This window comes from Gallinula chloropus (genome assembly GCF_964237585.1).
Source record: "Gallinula chloropus genome assembly, chromosome: Z".
Lineage (NCBI taxonomy): Eukaryota > Metazoa > Chordata > Aves > Gruiformes > Rallidae > Gallinula > Gallinula chloropus.
Genome location: NC_140089.1, coordinates 20,050,143 through 20,072,645, shown reverse-complemented (window position 1 = coordinate 20,072,645; position 22,503 = coordinate 20,050,143). Strand labels below are relative to the sequence as shown.

Genomic DNA, 22,503 nt, shown 5'->3' with positions numbered 1-22,503 from the left:
GTATGAAAGTTTCTTAACGGTAAGGACAATCTGACAACAGCCTTGAAATTGATGCTTTATCATTAGAAGTGCCTGAAAATAGGTTGGCAAGCTAACTGAAGCATCTGGGAGGTGGAAAATAATATGAGTAGGATGCAATGGGTTAAACTAAATAATGTGATCTTTCTACCCTCGCAGTTACGAAACATGACACATTTCTTTTTATATTCATATTCATATTCACTTCCTTCTCTGAATTCTGCCCTTTTTTATGTTACCATTCCACATCTTTTTCCCAACACATTATTTCCCCCTCTTTCTTTATGCCATTTTGTGTACTATCTTGGTGTAGCCAAGACAAAACTGACCACAACCATGTTCCCTGAAGCTACAGTGAGTGTTTCCAAAAAGTTTACCAATTTAACTTGGCTTTGCTTCCCTGCCAGAAAATCACTGGGAAGAGTGTCAGGGGATGAGTGGGGCTGACTCAGATCTCAAGCGCCAAAGTGGCATCTGCCAGCACGTCACAGGTCACAGAGCTGGCGGTGCTGCTCAGCCACCAGAAAAAAAGAGGAGAGACACGTGCAAACCTGTGGTCTCACCTTTGTTTGTTTCCCAACCTAGATCCGTGGTTTCTGAAAGGAAATCTGGCTGCCGGAGAGGCTGGTGGCACAGCACAGCCGCTAGCATTCACACCGTTCATGGGCTGCAGATGAGCCCCTGGTAACCGTGGAGGGTTCAGGGCTGGCTGCATAAAGCCAGGTGAAGCTCTGGCAATCCCCTGACTAGACTCCAGTGCAGCCAGGTATTTTATCACAGGTGCAATTTTAAGCGTATCTGTAATCCCACTGAAATCTGCAGGGCTGTTCACATCTCTCAGTTCAGGCATTTTCCATAAGCACTTTGCTGAATCTGTCCCTGGGAACTTATTGATTTTTTTTTTAACCATGTTTAGACTGCTCACCCCATACAACAGTTTGCCAAAGTCTAATTAACACCACCACCACCACTTATGTGACCCAGAAGCACAGTTTAAAGCACAGATGGAAGTGAAGACAGATCAAATGAAGAAAGATAAAAGCTCCCATAGGATGAAATTCAGATAACCTTGTATGAGATGCCAGTGCCACGAGTAGCCCAGCTGCCTTCCGCAAGACCCTTGCAGGGATGAAATGATATTCAGTGGGAACAGAGGTATCCAAGTTTGAAACTTAATAGCAGAGAGAGCACACTGAGAACACAAAATGAAGAACATGGTAAGGGAGCAGCGAACGTCCGGCACCGCCCAGCCCGCAGAGCCCACCTGCAACATGCCTGAAGGGAGCCTGGAGGAACGCGGGATGACTGAGCTTGTAACCTCCTGTGCCGGCGACGTGTGCCCTGTGCTCTGCCGCCTGCAGACTGTGCGCTGCAGACGGGCATGAAGAGGAGCAATCCACCAGAAATAATACAAGCCAACACCACCACCACCACATCTACTGGTTGATGGCATGGGGGTTGGGGAACTCTTTCATCCATCTCATAGGCAGCAATGCATTACTGGCTTTTCATTGGTGTCAGTGGGAGAACTCTGAGGCACAAAGGCTCAAGGCACACTAACTCACATCCCTCCATCCTTTTGGGATACCCTGCAGTGAGTACAAGTGCCACCGTTAGAAAGAAATCAAGCTCAGAGGAGAGGGACTTAGGGCTCTGGTTTGCCTTTTCTCCCAGGAGCAAGAGTACAGACCTCTGTTTCCATGACTGCCCTGTGCAGTCATTTGCTTGGGTTAGCCTGGTCTGTGATACCACAGGAGAAGACAATATAGCTGCATAAATAAAAAGTATCTCCACAGAAATAATTTAAAGGGATGATCTAGAAATAGACTGAGTTCTCATCTAGGGCTTCAGTTTTTACCAGTGATGGTGGCTTTGATGTGCCTTCTTCAGACACCATGCTAAATTCAAACATCCATCTAATTTTAAAGACTGGGAAAATTAATCCTTATTTTAGCTCTGTCACTTCAGAGAATGTATACCAAGAAGGAATCAGCCCATTAAAATAGATTTCAAGTCAAGTCAGAGAGGTGAAAGTCTAATGCTTTATGAGTATCCATTAAGTATCTAGTAAAAGTGCAGAATATTCCAGATTTTATCCATCTGATTTTATAGTTATTCAAATAATGGAGACAAATCTGAAAGCTGGATCTATTAAACTCTTCACATAAAAAAACAAAAGCTGGGAATCAGCAAAAAGCTGGAAAGTGTGAAAAGTTTCACTTCAGTTCCCTTTTTTTTCCCCTCACTGTAACTTCTCTCCCACTATCACTTCAGTGATTCAAATTCTACTCCACCATCTGTTCTGAAAAGAAACAAATGGAGTGCGTCTAATTTCTGGAAATTCTGAAATAACCTGGGTAATCTGGTTCCAACAAAGAATCTGCGTACAAGTCAGCTTTCTGATCTTTATATTATAAAAGAAAATGCAGCTGAGACTGGGTCAAAAGAGTGCTTATAGAACAGAACACAAACATTGCATCAGAGTAAATGCAGACCCAAAAATAAATCTACTCCCTCACTGCATTGCTCTGCCTAATGTGCCTGTTACCTCAGGTGACAGGGTAGTGTCTCACTTAAGCTGCTAGACTGAGTAACAAGCCCAAAGGATGTTCAGAGCAAAGTTACCCAACAAAGTTCCCCTAAAGCTCTGGATTAAAAGCTAGTAAGTGACTATCAAATCTGCAATTCACAGAATTGTAGGGGCTGGAAGGGACCTCCAGAGATCATCAAGTCCAACCCCGCAGGTAATCTGACTTTGCAGATTTGAAACCAAGTTTTTGACCTTGTCAGCTGCCCATGGGTTACACAGCACGGAAAGCATCCCTTCTTCTTGATGGCCAAGGCAGCCGTACATCATCTTTTCACAGAGATGTGTGAGGGAGATGACAGATGAGCCTCCTCCATGTTTCCATTCAATGCTGAGAGATGCAATATTAATGACAACACACATCAGCCCCACTCCAGAAAAAAAAAATCAAAACAATAGATTGTGGGGGGGGGGGGGGGGGGAGGGAAGCATTGTAGAAGAACTCCTGCACTTTTTTATCTGCATTTCTAACTTAGCTTCTTTCCACATAATAGCCTGTAGGTCTACACACAGCTAACAGTCAGATAAGAGTGAGAAAAAATAGAGCTGTTATTCCTCCCATTAAAGATAAGCATAAATAGTTACACGAGCACCCTATAAAGATTGCTGGTTAAATGTACAGTGACTAACTAGACATCACAGCATGGAGTCTTCGCTTCCAAACACCACATCTGCTGAGCATCGCAGACTTACCTTATAATGGTTTATACAACAGTCAGGCTATTAAAACAGGTAACTGCCTTTCAGATTCCCTCTACAGAAGAGCTTGTTCTGCCAGCCCAGGAGGCTGAAACTGAACTTCTGGTGCAGACTTTGATCACTTCTGCTGGAGATTTCTCTTTGGTCTTGCAGGCTTTAGATAGGTGGGTTTTAATTCACTGACTAGTGTGGATGCTATCTAGCATCCAGATGGCACAAACACAGCCAGTGGAAGCCTGAAGTCTCTGCAAGTCTGAAAGATTTCTTCTTTAAGTGCATCCGCAGATGCACTTAAGTCTTTCAGTGGCCAACACACACCTTAGTTCTTTCTTTGCTGTGCATGTAGGATCCAGACAGAAATGATGACAATGCTAGTTCTGGAGATTAATGAGCCCAGGACTCACCTTAAGAGTGAGCTCTGTGGCAGTTCTCAGCACATTATCCTGATGAATGGCGCCCAGCTGAAGTTTAGGAGCCAGAGCCCTTGCTTCTGCCACTTTCCCCTGAGAAGCTTGACAAATAAGAAAGCAGTCTCAGTGCAAAACTGAATTATTTCAGCATTGCTCACAAGATAGTAGTACCCACAGGCCCCTTTCAGAATCAGCAGTACCTTGCTCTGTCACTACACAAGCCTATTCCCAAAGTTAAAAAAAAGCAAGTCCCATAAACACACTACGAACAAGGTAAGATCTAGTGCAAATAAAAACTGTACCACACATCACCCTGAATCCTGTAAGAGAGAAGCTTTAGAAGAAAAGAAAATGAAAATTATTTTTAAATTATTTTAAAAGTACTAGAGGAAGGGTTATAGATCCTTTAAAGGATGAAGCCAGCAGTGGGAGAGAGAAAAATATAAATTTTTGCAAATTTCTAAATGATGAAAATTTGTCACCTCTGGTCACCAGAGAAATGTTGATCTCAAACCATATTCTTGTTTCAAAAGTATCTTCCTCTCTGCCAAGACTAAATGAACTCTACATCACCACAGCACACGAAATGATTTCACAGAAGGGTTTTATTAGGTTGCAATTAATGGAGCACATCTTCACGGCCCGCTGCAGGGGTATGCAGCGCTACCTTCACCTGCTTCTGCAGTGTTGATGTGTTGCTTAGTCTGTCCAAATAATTCGTCTGAGAAGCACAATGTGTTCACCTGGGTAGTGGGATGCTTTTTTGTGGCTGCTTCAACACCTCAGGCACCCTAGGTATGTCTAGATACCACTGCTTGGACCTGTGATACCATTTTTCCGTTTTATTTGCTCCAGAACACACACTAGGCAACCTTTCCTCACGAAATCCTATGTGGCAGCACCCCCAGGTTCCCTAATTAGGAAAAAACTGGATGCAAATGACACAATGAACACTCTACATAGCAAATCCGTACCTCAACTGAATTTAAGCTCCACGGTCTTAGGATTCATATTGTAAGACTGTACATTCTTACGTGTGGTTTTGCTTTTAGTTTTGTTTGGCTTTGTTTTTAAATACCACTAGCTACATTTGTAGTGTCCAGGGAGAGGCACAACTTTAAAACAGAAGTCGTGGGAAGTTAGAGGTATTCCTATCAGACAATCATGTCCACTGTGCAGCAGCCAGCCTGCTTGGTGAACTTCCCTTGAAATGACTGCATTAAAAAAAGTAACAAGGCAAACAAATGCTTTATTTCCCTTTCAATTTAGGCTCCATTTTATCTAATGAAGCAGTCACTGAAGCTGTACTTCACGTATCTGGTTCTATGGATAAAAGAATAAATATTAGCTTGCACATGGGTTTTATTACTGTCAGGGAAGAGTTCCTCTTGCTCTTTTTTGCTTATTTTAGTGGGCACCACTGTCACATACTGACTTTTAAGGTTTTTACAATGTGTTAAGATAGGTCCTCAGATGAGGCTTGATGGCATTCAGAGTAGGAAATAATTTTTCATCTGTTTCCTTCTTCTGCTGACCATTTGACTTTCTTGATCCAACGGGGGATGTGAGTACTATTTCTATTTAAGCTGATGTAATGCCTTTAAAATGGATCTTAGCAGAGGCAGCAGACAAGATCCTGTAATAGTTTGGTTCTCTGTCACATTTATTAGCTTTCTGTCACCATTTTAGAGATTGCCAGACTCCTGTAACACTACAATTCTTTTCTCTGCACTTTATGTATGAGACACCTGATAAAAATTTTGATAGCACCTCGTGGTGAAACCTCCGTAAATAGAAATTCTCTCTCCTGCCACCTCTGACCCCACCCCCAACTCCAAATCAGCAACAGACCCTAAGGACTAAGGTCATGAATACTTATTCATTTAAAAATAAATGAAAAAAAAAAAAAAGTGAGCATAACAGGAGGTTATCTGCCCTTGAACAACAGACAAAAACTTACAACCCTGCTCCAAAGCAATTTCAAACACTCTTTACGAACAAAAGTTATCCCACTTGGACAACCAGATGGATGCTTCTTAGGTATCCTCAAACTTCATTAACAAGGGCATTTCCTGTAGAGCTCTCTGCAAGCTGTGAGCAATGATCAGGCTATAAATCCAAGATTTAGCTTCAACCTATGATTTTGTTTCAGGGTTTTGCAAGGAGAGGCAAAAATTTGGGGGATTGAAATTTGATGTGGCTTAGCTTTAGTTCAAGCAGCCTTTGCCCTCTTTTACGAGAAACTCCCTATCATTTTATATCCTTGCAAAATTTTTCACAGCCTGAAGACGTCTCTGAGGAAAAAGGTGAATTAAGAGATATCTTTATCTCTAGCAGGCAGCACGTTTAAAACAATCCTGCTGTGGATCTCCAGTCTAACTGAGAAGTACTAGAGGAATAACTACAGTCTAACACCTGAACCTTACCTAGCAATCAGATTAAAAGCTAATAAAGGTTGTATAAACACTAATACTGAAAGCTGGTAAAAACAAAAAGCAACCAAACAGCAGAAAAAATACAAAGCAACAAAAAAAAATGAAGACAGGGAAACACTCCAACTACGCTGCCTGGATGCTAAAAACAACAGATACAAGAAATAGCTGGGTGAATAAAGGAGGATGTGCTTCCTTCCTCCCACTCTCCTGGCAAGGCAAAAAAATTCTTGAGATTAACATGGATCTCAGAAAATTCACTGTACCCTGATTAGCACGTCAGGGCTTATTTACAACACAGGACTGGATAATCAGGAAAAACCTGGAGAACTACCTAGAAATTTTATCCTCAGAAATCTGTCTTGCTCTCACCTCCTGAAAAAATATTCTAATAGAAAATAAGGACTATCTATGTAAATGAGTAATGTGGGAATAAGGCAGAGTGAAGACACAACAAACTCAGGGCTGGTGTACAGAATGTACTAAATGATATGCCTTGCCTGAGAGGAATGAGGAGTCAGCAACTCTCGGTAGTGATGAAGAACTAGCAGAAGCCAGCGAGCAATGTGAGAAATTGTGACTTGGAAAAGGAATTTAGATACCAGGTAAACAAATGATTTTAGCCAGGGGTTTCAGCAGGGCCCACAGTACTGCAGTTCCTTCACTGGAAGGTGTTGAGTCCGCACCGGCTTGCTCAGTTCACTCCCTTCCTGGGGCAGCCATACCCCAAATCCAGCCCCTGAAACACCAGCAACAGCTCATCTGCCACACAGAATGGGGCAGCATTGACCTGCTGAAGCCCAAGGAGCCCTTCATTGGTTACAGAAACCTGAACGGTGAACATGGAAACAGATAGCTAGGGCGTGAAGTCTGGAAAAAAAGAAGGGAAGATGAACTCTGAAAAGTGGAGTGGGTGAAGATGGAAAGAATGATAAAGTCAGAGATGACCAGGTGAGGAACAAGCTCATGAAATGTTTTTAAAAATTCGCCATTAAGTGAGTCATCCATTTCCAAATGCCAAAATGACTCTGCTCAAAATGCAGTTCATTACTGCTCAAAATGCAGTTCATTAAGTGCCAGGTAAACACTGAGATCACTGAGCTTTTCTAATATTCCCCTGGGAACCAACTGCCCATAAATGTGGTTCTTCCACCAGTGGTTAATTCAATGCAGATGGATCTCACTGGAGAAGGACAAAGTACCAGGATGCATCTGTGTGTGTGCATGTCCACAGCCCTGACTTCACTCACCTCTCATACCGGTGAAATGGATGGAGATAAGGAGTGAACTGTCTGGGTGACATGCCGTGTCCCAAGAAAAGCATCCACTTCAAGCTTTGAGTGGTTGGAGAGTAAAACACTACCTGATTTTTGTAATTTTAGAGGAACTGCACTCAATACATCAACAATGAGTTTCATGTGACCAATCCTCTGCCTTCCTGAGCAAGGAAATGGGATGTGAGTACACTGAGATTTGACATCCTGATGACAGGTGAAAGAAGACAAGGTTTGAGGTAGCTCCTGTAAAACACTCCCCTCTACTTACACTGGCAAAACAAGGCTCAGTAACACTGGGAGGAACATCTGGGCTCAGCTGCCACCCTAACAAGAGGCTGCTCCAGCAAGGGACTTGCTGCAGAAGGCAGTAAAGGAGCTTGGCACTCACAAAATTAGAATCAAAGGTCTGAAAGGTGGAGCTATAGGACTAGAGTGATGGCAAAGCATCCATCCCTTTGTGGAAGCTCGGACATGCTTCCCATTAGAAACTGGATGAAATACAGTCGAGCTCTTGGGTTAGCACCTCAAGGGATATGCATCAAGGAATTTCATTAGTGAAGGACTAAATGTAACAGATCCCCTTCACAGCCACACCAGTAGGCAGGTAAACATACAGGGCGCTAGATCAGGGTGCAGTTTTGCATGGTGATAAAACTCAGGTGTACAGATTTGGGATTTAGACAGCTTCATTTGGCAGCTTTTCTAAGAACCCCCGTATTTTTTAACTCGTCCTTCCTGTGGCCCATACTACTTGATCCTGTGAAAAGAACAGCGAGAAGCCCTCTGCCTCCTTGAGTGCTATAAACTACTTACTGCACAACAGGGCCCAGAGTGCTTTGCATCAATACCTGATGAAACACTCGTACTGAGAGCAGGAGGACGGACCTTTCGGCTGCACAGAGCCAAAACTGCAGACAGGGTGTTAGAGGAGAACCTGAGATCCACCAGCCTGTGCAAACAAAAAGGGTGCTTATCTGGAGAGGCTTACAGCAAATTCTTCAGGACAGCATTGGCCTCCTTACCTCCTGAGCCAAACGAACATGGTACAGCACGGAAACTCCCAAATTACAAGGTTATCTTGCTCTGTAAAAAGGCCCCAGTGTAGGCAACACACAGTAAAAAGGAGCATCCCAGCACAATGTATTGTTGAGGTAACTGGCTGTGATACCTGAAGCACTAAAATCTGCTGGTTTCTTGGTGTTCAGATGTTTGGTATTCTGGTGGTTATTGGGTTAATTTGCATTCAGTAAAAAGCATCAGATCAATGGCAGCTGAATCTAAGACCTTAAATTGTAGATACACAGAACCTACATGAAAATGAAGTATACGTGCACCTGAACTAGCTTTATACTGCATGATACTAGGCATCAAAGGATTCAAAGCCCAGCAATCCAACAGCGTGTCACAAACTCACTCTAAAAAAATAAGCCCTTCAAACTTTCGAGTATCACTGCTGGTTTCATTTAAAGCAGCAAATACTTTCAGTTTTTAGACTGGGAGTACACACAGACATTCTGGAATATGGGCAGAGACTACCTGCTAGTCTGCTGTGCTGCTATCAGATCCTTTGCAGGATAGTCCAGAAGAATATTTCAATTCAGTTCTGCATGTTTTTGGTAATACAGAATTATTTGTATCATAAAACTGAAGATGTTCCATGTTCTTATCATTTGCTGATAAGAAACACATCAGTCTTGCAAGCTCAGCAGCTAGTATTTATGTATATCTTGGTTTTGATCATGAACCATATCTTTTAGCCGGAAATTAAAATCTCTTGTGGAATAGTATCAAATCCATGCTTACAAAACACATCAGTGAAAGGCATTGCTGATGTCTCTTCAGAGAATTTAACTTGACTGTGTCACATTAATCACCTCTGAAGTAAAGGAATGACTCATAATTGTTTTCCATTACCTTGTGTTTGCTTTTTCAGCATTGCAAAAATGCCCGGGCCAAGACCACGGATCATAAATCTCATCAGAATTGCAGACAAGTGTCTGAGTGTTCTTTGCCATCCTGTGTTACATGGTAGCCTTTTTCTTTCCTGATTTTAGAAAATCTGTTTCAAATACAGGTACTTCTGAAGCACCCTGTTTGCAACCTTCTGTTCCTTTGAACACAATGCTCCTTATAGATGGTAAAATTCATCTCCAGGGCTGTTTCATATCCTCCAGGATAATCTCAAACCTATCTGCTTTTCAATGAAGTGCCTGAAAACTACTGTGTGCTAATACCCAAATAAGCAGATGGTATTTGCAGCTAACAAATCTTTTTGCTAATACAGCTAAACCTCTATACAGAAAAAGTTTTTGTTGACCACTTAAAGAAGCAATGGAAACATTTGTTTCTTAGCAGGAAAGACCTTCCAATAAAGGTGTATTAGGAATGTGCTTTACCTGTCTAGAGACATTTTTTTCTTTTTTTTTATTTTTCATTTGAACACGCTTTTCTGTGTTGTACTGTTTCCTGATCTCTGTTATTCTGCTGGTGTATTTAGTAACTTTCCCATACCAGTAGTACTGACCTTGGGTGTCATCATGATGAACAGTGCAATTTTACACAGTATAATCCATTTAAGAATGGTCTTTTACTCGCTTTAAGATCCTTACTGAGTCCTTCAAAAGTGCAGACCAACACAGGAGTCTTGACAGAAAAATGGCACCTCCTGATCCTTCTTTTGAAAAGTGGCCAGGGTACATATGTTACAAGTAAGGAAAGAACACAGCAAAACATTAATTACAACCAAAGAGTTCGGGGCAAATTATGGGCAAAACCATTTAGCTCAAGATGCACAGTGAGCCAAGGCAAAACCAGGAAAAGACAGAGTCTTTTTCACAAGAAGAAATTAGTGAGTTTGGAGGAAGGTTTTAATGAAATCCAAGGAAGCATCAGAACTCCAGTTCATGGTTTAGCAGGGTGTATCATTCTTACCAGGGCTTTAGATCATGTTCCTAAAATGTGACGGTTTAAAGACCAGAGACTAGGGAAAGGTATCTGCCCTTTTCAAATTACATACTGTGAGTAAGATCCACAGCAGCAGGATTTCAGCCAACTTGTCCTCGGGAACAGCCTTAGACTGATTTCAAATCAGTTAATCTAAATATTTGGAAATCAATTTTTAATTTAATTTTTTTTCCCAAGCAGACTCTGCCTTGGAGACAAAGAGTCGTAACAGGTCGGTGCAGATGCATCTTCCTGTTCTTCCTCATGCACGTGCCCACTGAATGTTCACAGACTGAGGAAAGGATCAGCTTTCAAATATGAGAGAAATATACGGAGAATAGGGAGAAACAAGGAGCAAAGACTATGCAAATAAATCCACAGCATCTTTACCTGGTCACAAAATCACAGAATCACAGACTGTTAGGGGTTAAAAGGGACCTTGAAAAATCACCTAGTCCAACCCCCCTGCCAGAGCAGGATCACCCAGACTAAATCACACAGGAACTCATCCAGGTGGGTTTTGAAAGTCTCCAGAGAAGGAGACTCCACAGCCTCTCTGGGCAGTCTGTTCCAGTGCTCCGTCATCCCCATAGTGAAAAAGTTCCTCCTTACATTCACATGGAACTTCCTATGCCCCAGTTTGCCCCCGTTGTCCCTTGTCCTGTCTCTGGCCATCACTGAGAAGAGCCTGGCTCCATCCTCCTGACTCTCATCCTTTACATATTTATAAACATTAATAAGGTCACTCCACAGTCTCCTGCTCTCCAAGCTAAAGAGGCCCAAGTCAACAGAAAGATTCTATCAAACCAAAGAAAATCATCAAATGCCTTTAACCAAAGCCAGTATATTCATTGAAAGTACATATTGCCAGTCAAGAGGTAAAGCAGATCTTCACAGAAGTGATATGAAAAAGAAGAAGTGATATGAAAATCTCTTGTATCTCTTTATACAGGAGATATGGCTACTTTATCTGGAGGCTGTCAGAGCTCTCAAAGAGTGTATTTTCAAGGGAGGAACTATTACTTTTGACACAGAAGTGGACTAATACAGCGGCTGAATGCACTATCTGTTTTGAAACCACTGAAATCACTTGATGGAAGATAGCTATGGTGAAGGAGCTACTCTGGCAAATGAAAAGTAGTCATGTCTGAAGCCTGGGTTTGATTTAAGCAGAGCTATGAAATGCAGAATGAGGTTCCAAGTTCATGCTTTGTGACCTTGCACGCTAAAATAAGGTTGATTAATAGGAAATTTCCTTTCTTCCAACATGCTGAAATCATTATGCCATAGGGACGTGACCTTTTGCTCAGATACTCTTATACATTCATATCCAGGCCCTCCTGGAAGGAACTTAAGGGTAGATTTTATTCATCTAACATAGTAGTTAAACCATGAACTCTGCTCCAGGCACCAGAGTAAGCTCCACCTTTGGCTTCTCTTTCATATTGACCGTTTCAACTAAATATTCATTTAACACCTCTCTGTTCCTAGAGAGAAGATGGGTCTCAAAACTTACGGACTTCAGTGCTGAAAAAAAGATGTTCACCAACCCAAACCTCGGTCTGTCAAGCCTAACAAACACAGCCCATATAGGCAGAAAGACGTGCTCTGCCTTCCCAGCAGGGCCCTGTTTGCAGAGGCAGGTCAGAGTAGCATTGCTCAGCTTTGCATGAGGTCATACAGGGCCTTGTATCCTCAGCCCTGACGCATCCAGGTCTTTGGGGTGCTCCTTCTACCGACCAGAGACAATGAGGAATCAACCACGGGGCTTCCAAATGGATTTCAGATGGGCAGGTGCAGGGGTGACATCGGGCAGGGTATGGAAAGATGCAGCTCAGTTGCAGACAGTCATTAAAAGGATAGGATGTTGCTCACTGGGTGCCACACAGAGAGGAATGCACACAGTCCATGTTGCCCAAATGAGAACTGGGAAAACTCCATTTCGCTGCAAGTGTCCTCAATGATGCATTGCACCACCTCGCCCAGAGGAGGCTCTGATCCACTTATTTTTTCCTTTTTGGCTCTTTGTAATTTTTTTTTCCCTTTGATGTTTCAGTATCAGATTTTCAAAGTAAACCTGGACCAATGGATTCATCCTGTGAGAGACAGCAAGTGAACCCAGCTCCAAAGGGATCAGCTCACGTTCATGGGCTTCTGTTTTCTACCTTTATCTGATGAACCTCCCTTCTGTTGACCTAACTCAGATTCTGAGGATGATTTAGCTTGCTGCAATCTGTAAGGATGATGTTGGGAAAGAGAGGCGATTTTTATTCATGTAGAGAGTTTAGCTGCAAAGGAGAAAGCCCTCATAGGTTGGACTGAGAGTTTGTTCATGTTCCGAGCTCCAGAAATGGCCAAATGGTTAATAATTCCACAACCTGAATGTTGGTTTTACTTCCCTTCTCATATAGATCTCTGTCTCTCTGTAATGGTGAGTTTCAGATTTGGGATACTACAACAACCTCCATGGAAGCTTTGTTCTACCCAGAGCTGTCCTAGAATGCTTTCCTGAGAAAGGAGATGGGGTGCCCTTGGGCGCAGAGATGAGGCAAGGAAGGAGACAGATCCCTTTTTTGTTCTCAAGGTCTGTGGTGCCTGTCTCCAGGGTGTGTATGAGCTGGAACCAGCAAGCATGTGTCAGGAATTAGAAGAGGGGAAGATGGCAGAGACCTGTCATCACAAGGCACAGTTCCTGACTATGACAGGCTGTGAAGATGATTAGAGGACTAGAAAGTCTCTCTGATGAAGAAAGGCTAAGAGAATTTTTTAGCCTAGAGAAGACCAAGGGGACCTTACAAATGCTTACAAATACTTGGGGGGTCGGGTGTCAGGAGGACGGGGTCAGTCTTTTATTGGCACCCAGTGACAGGACAAAGGGCAATGGGCACAAATTTGCATACAGGAAGATCCACCTAACCATCAGGAGGAATTTCTTTACTGTGAGAGTGGCAGAGCACTGGAGCAGGCTGCCCAGGGAGGTTGTGGAGTTTCCTTCTCTGGAGACATTCAAACCCTGCCTGGCTGTGTTCCTGTGTGGCCTGATCTAGGTGATCCTGCTCTGGCAGCGGGGTTGGACTAGAGGATCTCCAGGCTGTTCTCCGATTCCGTGACGAATCCCATCAGGGATTCATCTGGGATGCAAAATGCTACTCCTCTGACCTCATTCCTCATATGGAGGAGATCTGGGCAGAAGTGCTGCTTGTCATGAAGAAAATATTCTCATCCCTTCCAGAGGGGATGGGCTATGTTCTGTTCAATGCAGCCAGCTTCTCTAATCTTCTCCTGACTCATTGTTGTCCAGGAAAGAGGCAGAGCTCACCTAACTGGCAGTCTGAGGTTGCAAACCAAGGCTCATAGGCTATGTTGCATGCCAACACTCAACAGGGAGCAGTGGGTGGAACAAGGGATTCAGTCCTTTCGTCGTTCCCCTGGGCTTTGCTCAGATTCATTCTCTGCTGTCCAAATGGGCAGTGGCTATGGCAAACACATTAAAAGTAGAAACCAATCCAATAAAGGAATCCTTCTTCAAAATGCCTAATGTATACATGAATTGTACAACTTCTTAATTCAAACTTTAAAAACAAAACAAAACAAAACAAAACAAAGCTGCATTTCTTAAAAATTTGGAGGCAGAAAAAAAGAGCAATTGAGTGATTAAAAAAGCACAGCATTCTCATGTTGCCAAGGAAGTGCAATTTAGTTAAGTTGCCCTGCCACTGAGCCTGTGGACTGGAATAAGAAACAAAGTCAACTCACCTGTACACAGAGCTCTTCCCATGAACCCTCATGGGATGAAACTATGAACACAGCATAGATGTGAGGAGTCTCATTGCCACTGACAAAGGAGTGCTGCTTTTCCTTCCTTCCCTTGTCCTGAATGACTACAGGGTGGATTAAAAAAACGATGATCTGGTACTTCAGCATGTCCAGTCCCCTAACTAGTGCTCTACAGAAGAGGCCAGCTGCCCGGGTGTGTGAATCTGTACAGCCATCTGAGAGACAGATGCTGCATTTGTCCAGATTTCCTTGAAGGTACACTGTATACTACCATTACAGTTATGGTAACAGTGACAACAAGAAGTCTCCTCAGGGCTGCTCTCAACTGAATCTCCACCCAGCCTGTATTGTGTTTGGGATTGTGCTGACCCATATGCAGGACCTTGCACATGGCATCGTTGAACTTCATGCAGTTCACATGGGCCCATCTCTTCAGCCTGTCAAGGTCCCTCTGGATGGTATCCCTTCACTCCAGCATGTTGACCTCACCACACAGCTGGGTGCCATCAGTAAACCTGCTGAGGGTGCACTCGATCCCACTGTCCATGTCACTGACTGTGGTGGTTTAGGCCTGGCTGGAGGCCAGATGCCCATCAAAATCGGTCTATTACTCCCCTTTTTAGTTGCATAGGGCAGAAAATATATATTGAAAGGCTTAGGAGTCAATATAAGGACAGGGAGAGATCATTCTGTAATCAATGTCATGGGCAAAACAGACTCAACACAGAGCGAAGCAAAGAAAACTCTCATTTATTACACTGCACCACACACCCAGTGACACCAGAGTTGGCTCGTGAGAAGTACAAGCAGGTCTTCAAGCAGCTCCCCCCATCCCTCCCTTCTTTGCAGACTTCATTTTAGTCACGATTTCACTCCCTTCTTCTATGGCAAAATGCAGCTGCCTGCATTGTTTTTTCTCCTAAATGCGATTCCCAGAGGCGCTGTGACCATTGCTGATGGGCTCGGCCTTGGTCAGCAGCAACCCTGGCCTCGAGTCGGCTGATGTTTACTCTCGGGCCTGCAGAGAGCTTTTAGCTGCTTTTTGCAGCAGCCATTTCTGCAGCACCCCGTTCTCTAACAGCACCCAGCTACACAAAACTGCGACACCAACAAAGATGTTGAACCGTGCTGGTCCTAGTACTGACCCTTGAGGATGTAGGCCAGCCATGCTGAGAGGGATTTGGGGTCTTGGTCGACAGCAAGTTAAACATGAGCCAGCAGTGTGCCCAGGCAGCCCGGAGGGCCAACCGTATCCTGGGGTGCATCAAGCACGGCATTGCCATAGGGTCCAGGGAAGGGATTGTCTTGCTCTACACTGAACTGGTGCAGCCTCACCTTGAGTACTGTGTGCAGTTTTGGGTGTCACAGTACAAGAGGGACACAAAACTACTGGATAGTGTCCAGAGGAGAGCAACGAGGATGGGGAAGGGGCTGGAGGGGAAGGCTTACAAGGAGAGGCTGAAGTCCCTTGATTGGTTCAGCCTGGCGAAGAAGAGGGGACACCTCATTGCAGTCTGTGGCTTCCTGATGAAGGGGACCAGCGATAGAACCTGAGGGAATGGTGTGATGCTGCAACAGAGGAGGTTTAAGTTGGATGTTTGGAAGTTCTTTACTGAAAGTGTGGTTGGGCACTGGAACATACTCCCCAGGGAAGGGGTCACAGCACCAAGCTTGATGCTCCAAGGAGCATCTGGACAATGCACTCAGTCCCACGCTCTGACTTGGCTGTCCCTGTGTGGAGCCAGGAGCTGGGCTCGATGGTCCTTATGGGTCCCTTCCAACTCAGAAGATTCTGTGATTCTAAGCTCAAAGTGTCCCAACCAGAAGATGAATTTTCTCTAACAACATAATCATCTTATTTGAACACTGGTCAAGACAGTTATGTTTCCAACACATGGAGAGTTCCACATCACCCTCCTATGATCTCAATAAACAGAAAACATTGGAAAACCATGGAAGATATTTTGGCCTCAGTAGAGAAGGAAGTAATCTTGTCTGTGAGAGGGACAAGTGCTTCATGGACACATAACTCAACCAGCTGGACAGCATCTGATTTACAACAGACCAGTATTTTCTCCTATCTCTTGAGATAATGAAGGAATGAAGGGATCACCTAAACACTTGTGTTAAAATCACAGCTTATAATATGGTCTGATCAACAATTACAAAGGCCAAGGGAAAATCCAATAAAACTGATTCATTACTATGGAAATTAGAAATCACTTTATGAAAGTGTTGCAGATAAAAGCATCTTACTAGCTTATCTTTATGAGACACCATCTACAGCATATCAGACAGCAGCGCCATGGTTGATCCACTTAGACAAAGTCACTGCTATCCGGAAGACCACTTTGGCTGATCCATAGAAAAGGAACTTTTTCACACTGACTCAAAATGTTCATTTCCACTAGTCAAATAAGTTACACAAGCATCACAGAACTATGTGATACTTATTCAGTAGGCAACAGGCATTATTGAGCTCTGTTACTTTACCATACCGTGAGTGAATTCATGATCTTCGAAGATATAACATACCCATATGGTCAAACACTGAAATGTTACTGATGCTGTGGGTAATCAGAGAGTGAGTGAGAACATTATGCCATTTTATTACAATAAACACTTTTCTTCCTTTCACCAACATAAGATTCAGCATTTCAGCAAATTTTTTATGCTTTGAAAGAACAAGACTTCAGAGTCTTTAAAATCACAGACTGCAGGAAATGAAGCTGCAAGTCCTAACTCAAAATTGATGTATCAATAAACCCAGGAATTAAACTGGAATTTGAAAGGCTCCTCTTCAGAGCAAAAGCAGATTTGGCAATTAGTCAAAATTTGAGATATGAAGCTATAGTTGTCTATCTACCTTAGATATTTTATTTCACCAAAACCAGAATGCAGAAACTCACAGAATTTTAATATTTAGTTGAGGAACAAGAAATATATACCTATGGCTGAACTGACCAAAGACACCCTAACACATTTGTACTCAAGCATTAATGTGCTGTTGGTGTTGGTTTTGCTAAGTGATGTACAAATGGTTGCTCTGTACCAGTAAGTTGGTATTTCTGAGGTAGTTCTCACACTGGTTTTCATTTTAGGCTCAGAACTCCAAATCTTCATGTCAAAACAATACACTTGTTACACCCAAACCAGAAAATATCCTGCTTTTGCCAATGGTCCATTTGAGGCAGATTTTTATTATAGCTTTGAGAGAAGTACCGTCACAGAAAATAGTCTTTAATGTCTGAGCAAAGATGAATCAAATGTTTTTAAAATGCACTGAAAGATCTGAAACTAGATTTAATAATTCTTAGTCATTCAAATTTCCAGTTTTAGAGCTCAGTAAATCTCTGCAAGTATCTTGCCTCAACACTCTGAGAAGCCTTGATAAATCTGGATCATGTCCAAGATCTATTATAGACCAAAGCATCTATTATAGATGCTTTTCTAGGACTCTGAACTGGAGAGAGCCTGGGACATGCCTCTTTCCTGCAGTAAAAACTCCAAAGTACCCACAAGACTCACTTTCACCAGAATGCAAAGCTAAAGCTTGAATACCTTCCACATGCACATCCCTGCCTATGCTCCCACACCAACCTGGTATACGCAGTTCTGAATAGGCTACATGGCTTCTTCCTCCCAGGAAAGTGTTTTATTTTCCACTGCCTCTGATGTATGGCACTTGATCTAGTCCCCGCTGCAGGCAGATCTCCCATTCTGCTCAGGTGTCCTCCAGGCTGTACCAATGTTTGTTCTTCTTTCCTTCCCTATGTCGTGGTTTAATTCCAGCCTGCAACTGAGCCACATGAAGCCACTCACTCTCTCCTCCACGGCAGGAAGTGGGAAAACTAGTGGGTTGAGATAAAGTAGCACGTAAAGCAAAAGCTACACATGCAACCAAAGCGAGACAAGACATTCATTCCCCACTGCCCACGGGCAGTCAGGAGTTCAGCCATTCCCAGGAAAGCAGGGCTCCATCATGCCTAATAATTTGGGAAGATAAACAGCATCACCCCAACTGTCCCCCTCTTCCTCCTTCTTCCCCCAGCTTTGCGCTGAGCATGATGCCATACGGTACGGGATGCCCCTTTGGTCAGTTGGGGTCAGCTGTCCTGGCTGTGTCCCCTCCCAACTCCTTGTGCACCTGCAGCACCCTTGCTGGTGAAGTGGGGTGTGAAGCAGAAGAGGCTTTGGCTTTGTGTCAGCACTGCTCAGCAGCAACAAAAACATCCCTGTGTTATCAACAGTGTTTGCAGCACAAGTCCAAAACTCTGCCCCATAACAGCTGCTGTGGAGAAAATTAACTCTATCCCAGCCAAAACCAGCACACCCAGACACAGCTGGGACAGCATTACTTTATCCAAACCAAGCAGGGGCAGCTGCTCTCAGGGGAAGACTAATCTTCCTATCTCCAGGTACACTCAGGCCAGAAAGCAGCAACCAGAATAAAAGCCTTCACTTCTGTAAGAAGTTACAAAAACCCCAGTCTGTGCTCTGGCACAGTTAGTCAAGTTTTTCTCCTTGTAGCGAAGCACTTAATAAGTGACAATGCTCTTCTCTAGGATGGTACTGGTTATGCCATCACTACTGAATGTACAACCCCAAAGCTGCATGTTACATACAGAAACGTCTTTCTAAACTATTTATGAATGCTCCTTGACAAAAGATAACAAATGTACTTCTCACCATGAGGTATACTACGGCTTTTATTATGGCTTCAGACAGTAAGAAATTTGGTACATTTTGTAAAAAAAGGAAAGGCAACCATTGCTAAAGAAAGCATAAATCTCTTCATCCATCTGCAAACAAGGATGAACACAAAAAATGTTACAGAATCCTTGCAATCTTAGGCTTTGGTTTTTTTTCCCTTTAACATATATTTTATCACTTTAAAAATATTTCCTATTACAACTAGATTTAAAAAAATGTTGGTAGCCCATCCTTCAATTTGATTTTGGCAAAATCTGCATCAAGGCCACCACTTATGGGTTAGTTCAAAACACTAGATACGATTACACAACCAGCTGCAGTTTTTGTACTTAACTGGTTTACATCATTTCGCCAATTTTCTTCCCGTTCCCCTGCTGTGTAAGGTTTTTCTCCTCCTTTGCCTAACATTTTCATTACACACTTGCCTTCTTTTCCAGTGTTACTCCTCTCTTTCTTAAGAGGTTTCCAACTCCCAAAATCCACCCTTGGGAATATCCATTAGTATGTTCTCTCCTTCCTTTTCCCCATGCCCAGTCTCTTTCTACTCTATGACTCCTCCTTGTCTTTCAGAAGTGTCTGCTAATTTGTCCAATGCTTCTTGTGTTCCAAACTGGTCATGCCTTCTCTCCCTCCTCCAGAAGTCATCAGTCAATGCATATATTCATAAAGATAACCCCATTCTCACACTTGGATAACTGACATGAATGCAACTTGCCTCTGCATCCACACAGGAGACTCTTCAGCTCACTGCAGACCTGACTTCCAGAACTTAATCCCTGGAAACTTGTGGAAAACACACAAGAGCAGTGTCCTAGCAGACACACTACATACCATCTCCCAGGACCAGCAGAGAAGCCAGTGCTGCATGAATCGGGTTTTCATAGCTGTGCTGACTACAAAGCACTGCTAATGCTGACAAGCCAGCAGCAATGGTGGGGATGTGCTTACCTGCAGGCAGACACCAACCTGTACAGCCTGAGATGAGCATGCCAGCAGCTGCAAGCTGCAAGCTGCTGCTGAATAGCCAGACTAAGGATATGATGTCCATGGGTGGGAACGTTATGCACCCAGAAGATATGACACATTTGCCAGAGGCTTGAAGCAAGACTGGATTTTGGCCACCGGCGTCACAAGGTGTACAGGCTAAGATTCTGATGAGCAATGGTGACTCATTTCTTCTTTCTAGTGGGGTTAAGAGTGATACCATATAATCTGGGATTTTGGTCCAGAACTATAACAAATGTGTTTTTAGCCTTCAGTGTCCGTTACTAACATGCAGGTTGTTAATGTCTTTATCTGCTAAATCTCTTATCTTGCAGCTTGGACAACTGGTGCAAACCGCTTCAGTATTCTAGAGCTAACAGAATAATCACTAATAAAGCAACACAAAAAGCCCCAAACAACCTTCTAAAAGCAACAAAGCAAGAAACCTGGCACCGGAGGACCTAAACACCAGCTATTCAAGACATACCTTTCGGCTATACTTACATCTAGTGTCACAAGTGAAAAGAACCTCAAGAAAAGCAGCTGGTCGGGTATTCACCACCCCTGTTTTAGGCAAGAAAAAAGCCTTGTTCAGGGAATCCCTTAAGGATGAAGACAGACAAGCTAATGCCAAAGACTTTTATTTCCTCTCACTTCCTATTAGCCTGGAGTGGAGAGTTGCACACTGTGCCTGTTATCATGGTGCAGCAGTGAAGTTGCCTGTCAATGAATGGCAACAAACAACAACTAAGATGACTTTTACCTTCCCATACTGTTCATGAACCTCTATTCATCCAGAACTAATGTGTGAAAATATGACTAACTTGGCCTTTAAGTCACTGTACTTAATTATTCCTCTTATATATATAGAATCATAGAATCATAGAATCATAGAATGGTCTGGGTTGGAAGGGACCCCAAGGATAATAGAGCTCCAACCCCCCTGCCACAGGCAGGGACACCAACCTCCAGGCCTGGATCTACACAAGGCTGCCCAGGGCCCCATCCAACCTGGCCTTGAACACCTCCAGGGACGGGGAATCCACTACCTCTCTGGGCAGCCTGTTCCAGCACCTCACCACTCTCTCTGTAAAAAACTTCCCCCTAATATCTAATCTAAACCTTTCCTCCTTTAGCTTTAGTCCATTCCCCCTTGTCCTGCCATTATCTGCTCTTTTAAAAAGTCGAATCCCCTCCTGCCTATAAGCTCCCTTCAGGTACTGGAAGGCTGCAATGAGGTCCCCCCGCAGCCTTCTCTTCTCCAGGCTGAACAAGCCCAGTTCCCTCAAATATATGGTGGACAACATGAGAAAGGATCAACAGACAGCTTTCAGAGATCTGATTGTCAGACTATTCCGGTGCTATTATGTACCCCAAGATTTCTCCCCGCAGTTATACAGCACACTACTTACATGCACTGGCACGCATGCAGCGCTGAGAAGCTGCGTTTATTCTCAGTGCCAAAAGTAAACACTGAAATCAGCAACAATTTTATTATTTAGAACAAGAAAATAAAAAAGAAGAATGAGAATGAAATGAAATCGAAACAGTCTAAAAAAGCCCAATAAATTTTTTAATTCAGATTTTGACAAATTTGCAATAAGCTTTATCAATCACGTGAATATTAATGCAAAAGGATAGAGATTTTATTAGCTGTGCTTTTTCTTACTACTGTTATATTTCTTTTATGTGTAAAAAAGAGATTTTATTCCCGTTCTCTCACTAGTAGGCAAATTTCTGCCATACTCAAGTAATGCACATAAAAGGTCCAATAAAGTAAAAGAAAATAAATTTCTGAAGCAGGGTAGCATTCTTTTTCTTTTCTTCCCCCAAGTAAAGCCATTCTTCACAATTGCTCAGAAAACAAGAGAAAGTCCATTAGAATCTTCAGACTATTAACAAAGACTCTTGGCTAATGTTACTGGTTTAAAAAAGAGATAAGCCATATAATTTTACAGGAAGCAACCCACTGAATCCTTCAGCAAACACAGCTTGGCAATCTATCTTCAATTCAAAATAATGAGGTGGCAAGAGTGTGATGCAGAAATAAGTCTTCAAAAACATCACATAAGGGAATCCAGCTGTGCTTGTATAGTTTCCAGCTATTTAAAGGAACAAAAAGAGAGAAAAAACTCCACTCATATAAAATGTTGTTTAGAAACATGCAAACAGAAAAAAACCCACGTTCCAATATCTTCAACTATGCATACTAAATCTATTCACATAGCAATAAAAAAATCCTGTACTCATGAATATTTGTTTTTACATGAAGCTATTAGAATTCATTGCTGCAGTTTAAATATTCAATTTTAAAGAAACAGTTGTCTAAATACTGCCTTTTTTTACATGCACAGATGTTTTGCTGTGAATTTCCAATGCATAATAACAAGGTAAAAAAATAACAGAGTTCATTCTGACTGGATTATGAGCCTGGCATTTCGACTGAAGACATAAAACAAAGATGCTCTTTCCAGAGAACTCCTCATTGTTAATCATCAGCTACTCCTCTACATCTCACCACCAGGTAATGCTTAAAATGACCCAAGCCCTGCCTATTCGAAACCAGAATGCACAGACTCTTCTTGAAAATGTTTTATGTGATCAAACAAATCCAACAGCCTTAATTAAAGCTGGATCCATTTCCCTTCCAGTTTCATTAGATT

At 42.8% G+C, this 22,503-nt stretch overlaps 1 protein-coding gene across 1 annotated transcript in view; it reads right to left on the bottom strand.

Moving 5' to 3' along the window:
- Nucleotides 1-21,398: 21,398 nt before the first annotated feature.
- Nucleotides 21,399-22,503, bottom strand: part of COMMD10 (COMM domain containing 10) — a 113,902-nt gene continuing 112,797 nt past the window's right edge. The window contains exon 7 of the mRNA XM_084278923.1: nt 21,399-21,942. Within this exon, the coding sequence (XP_084135049.1) occupies nt 21,904-21,942 (39 nt within the window). The 3' untranslated portion in view covers nt 21,399-21,903. The remainder of the gene's footprint in view (nt 21,943-22,503) is intronic.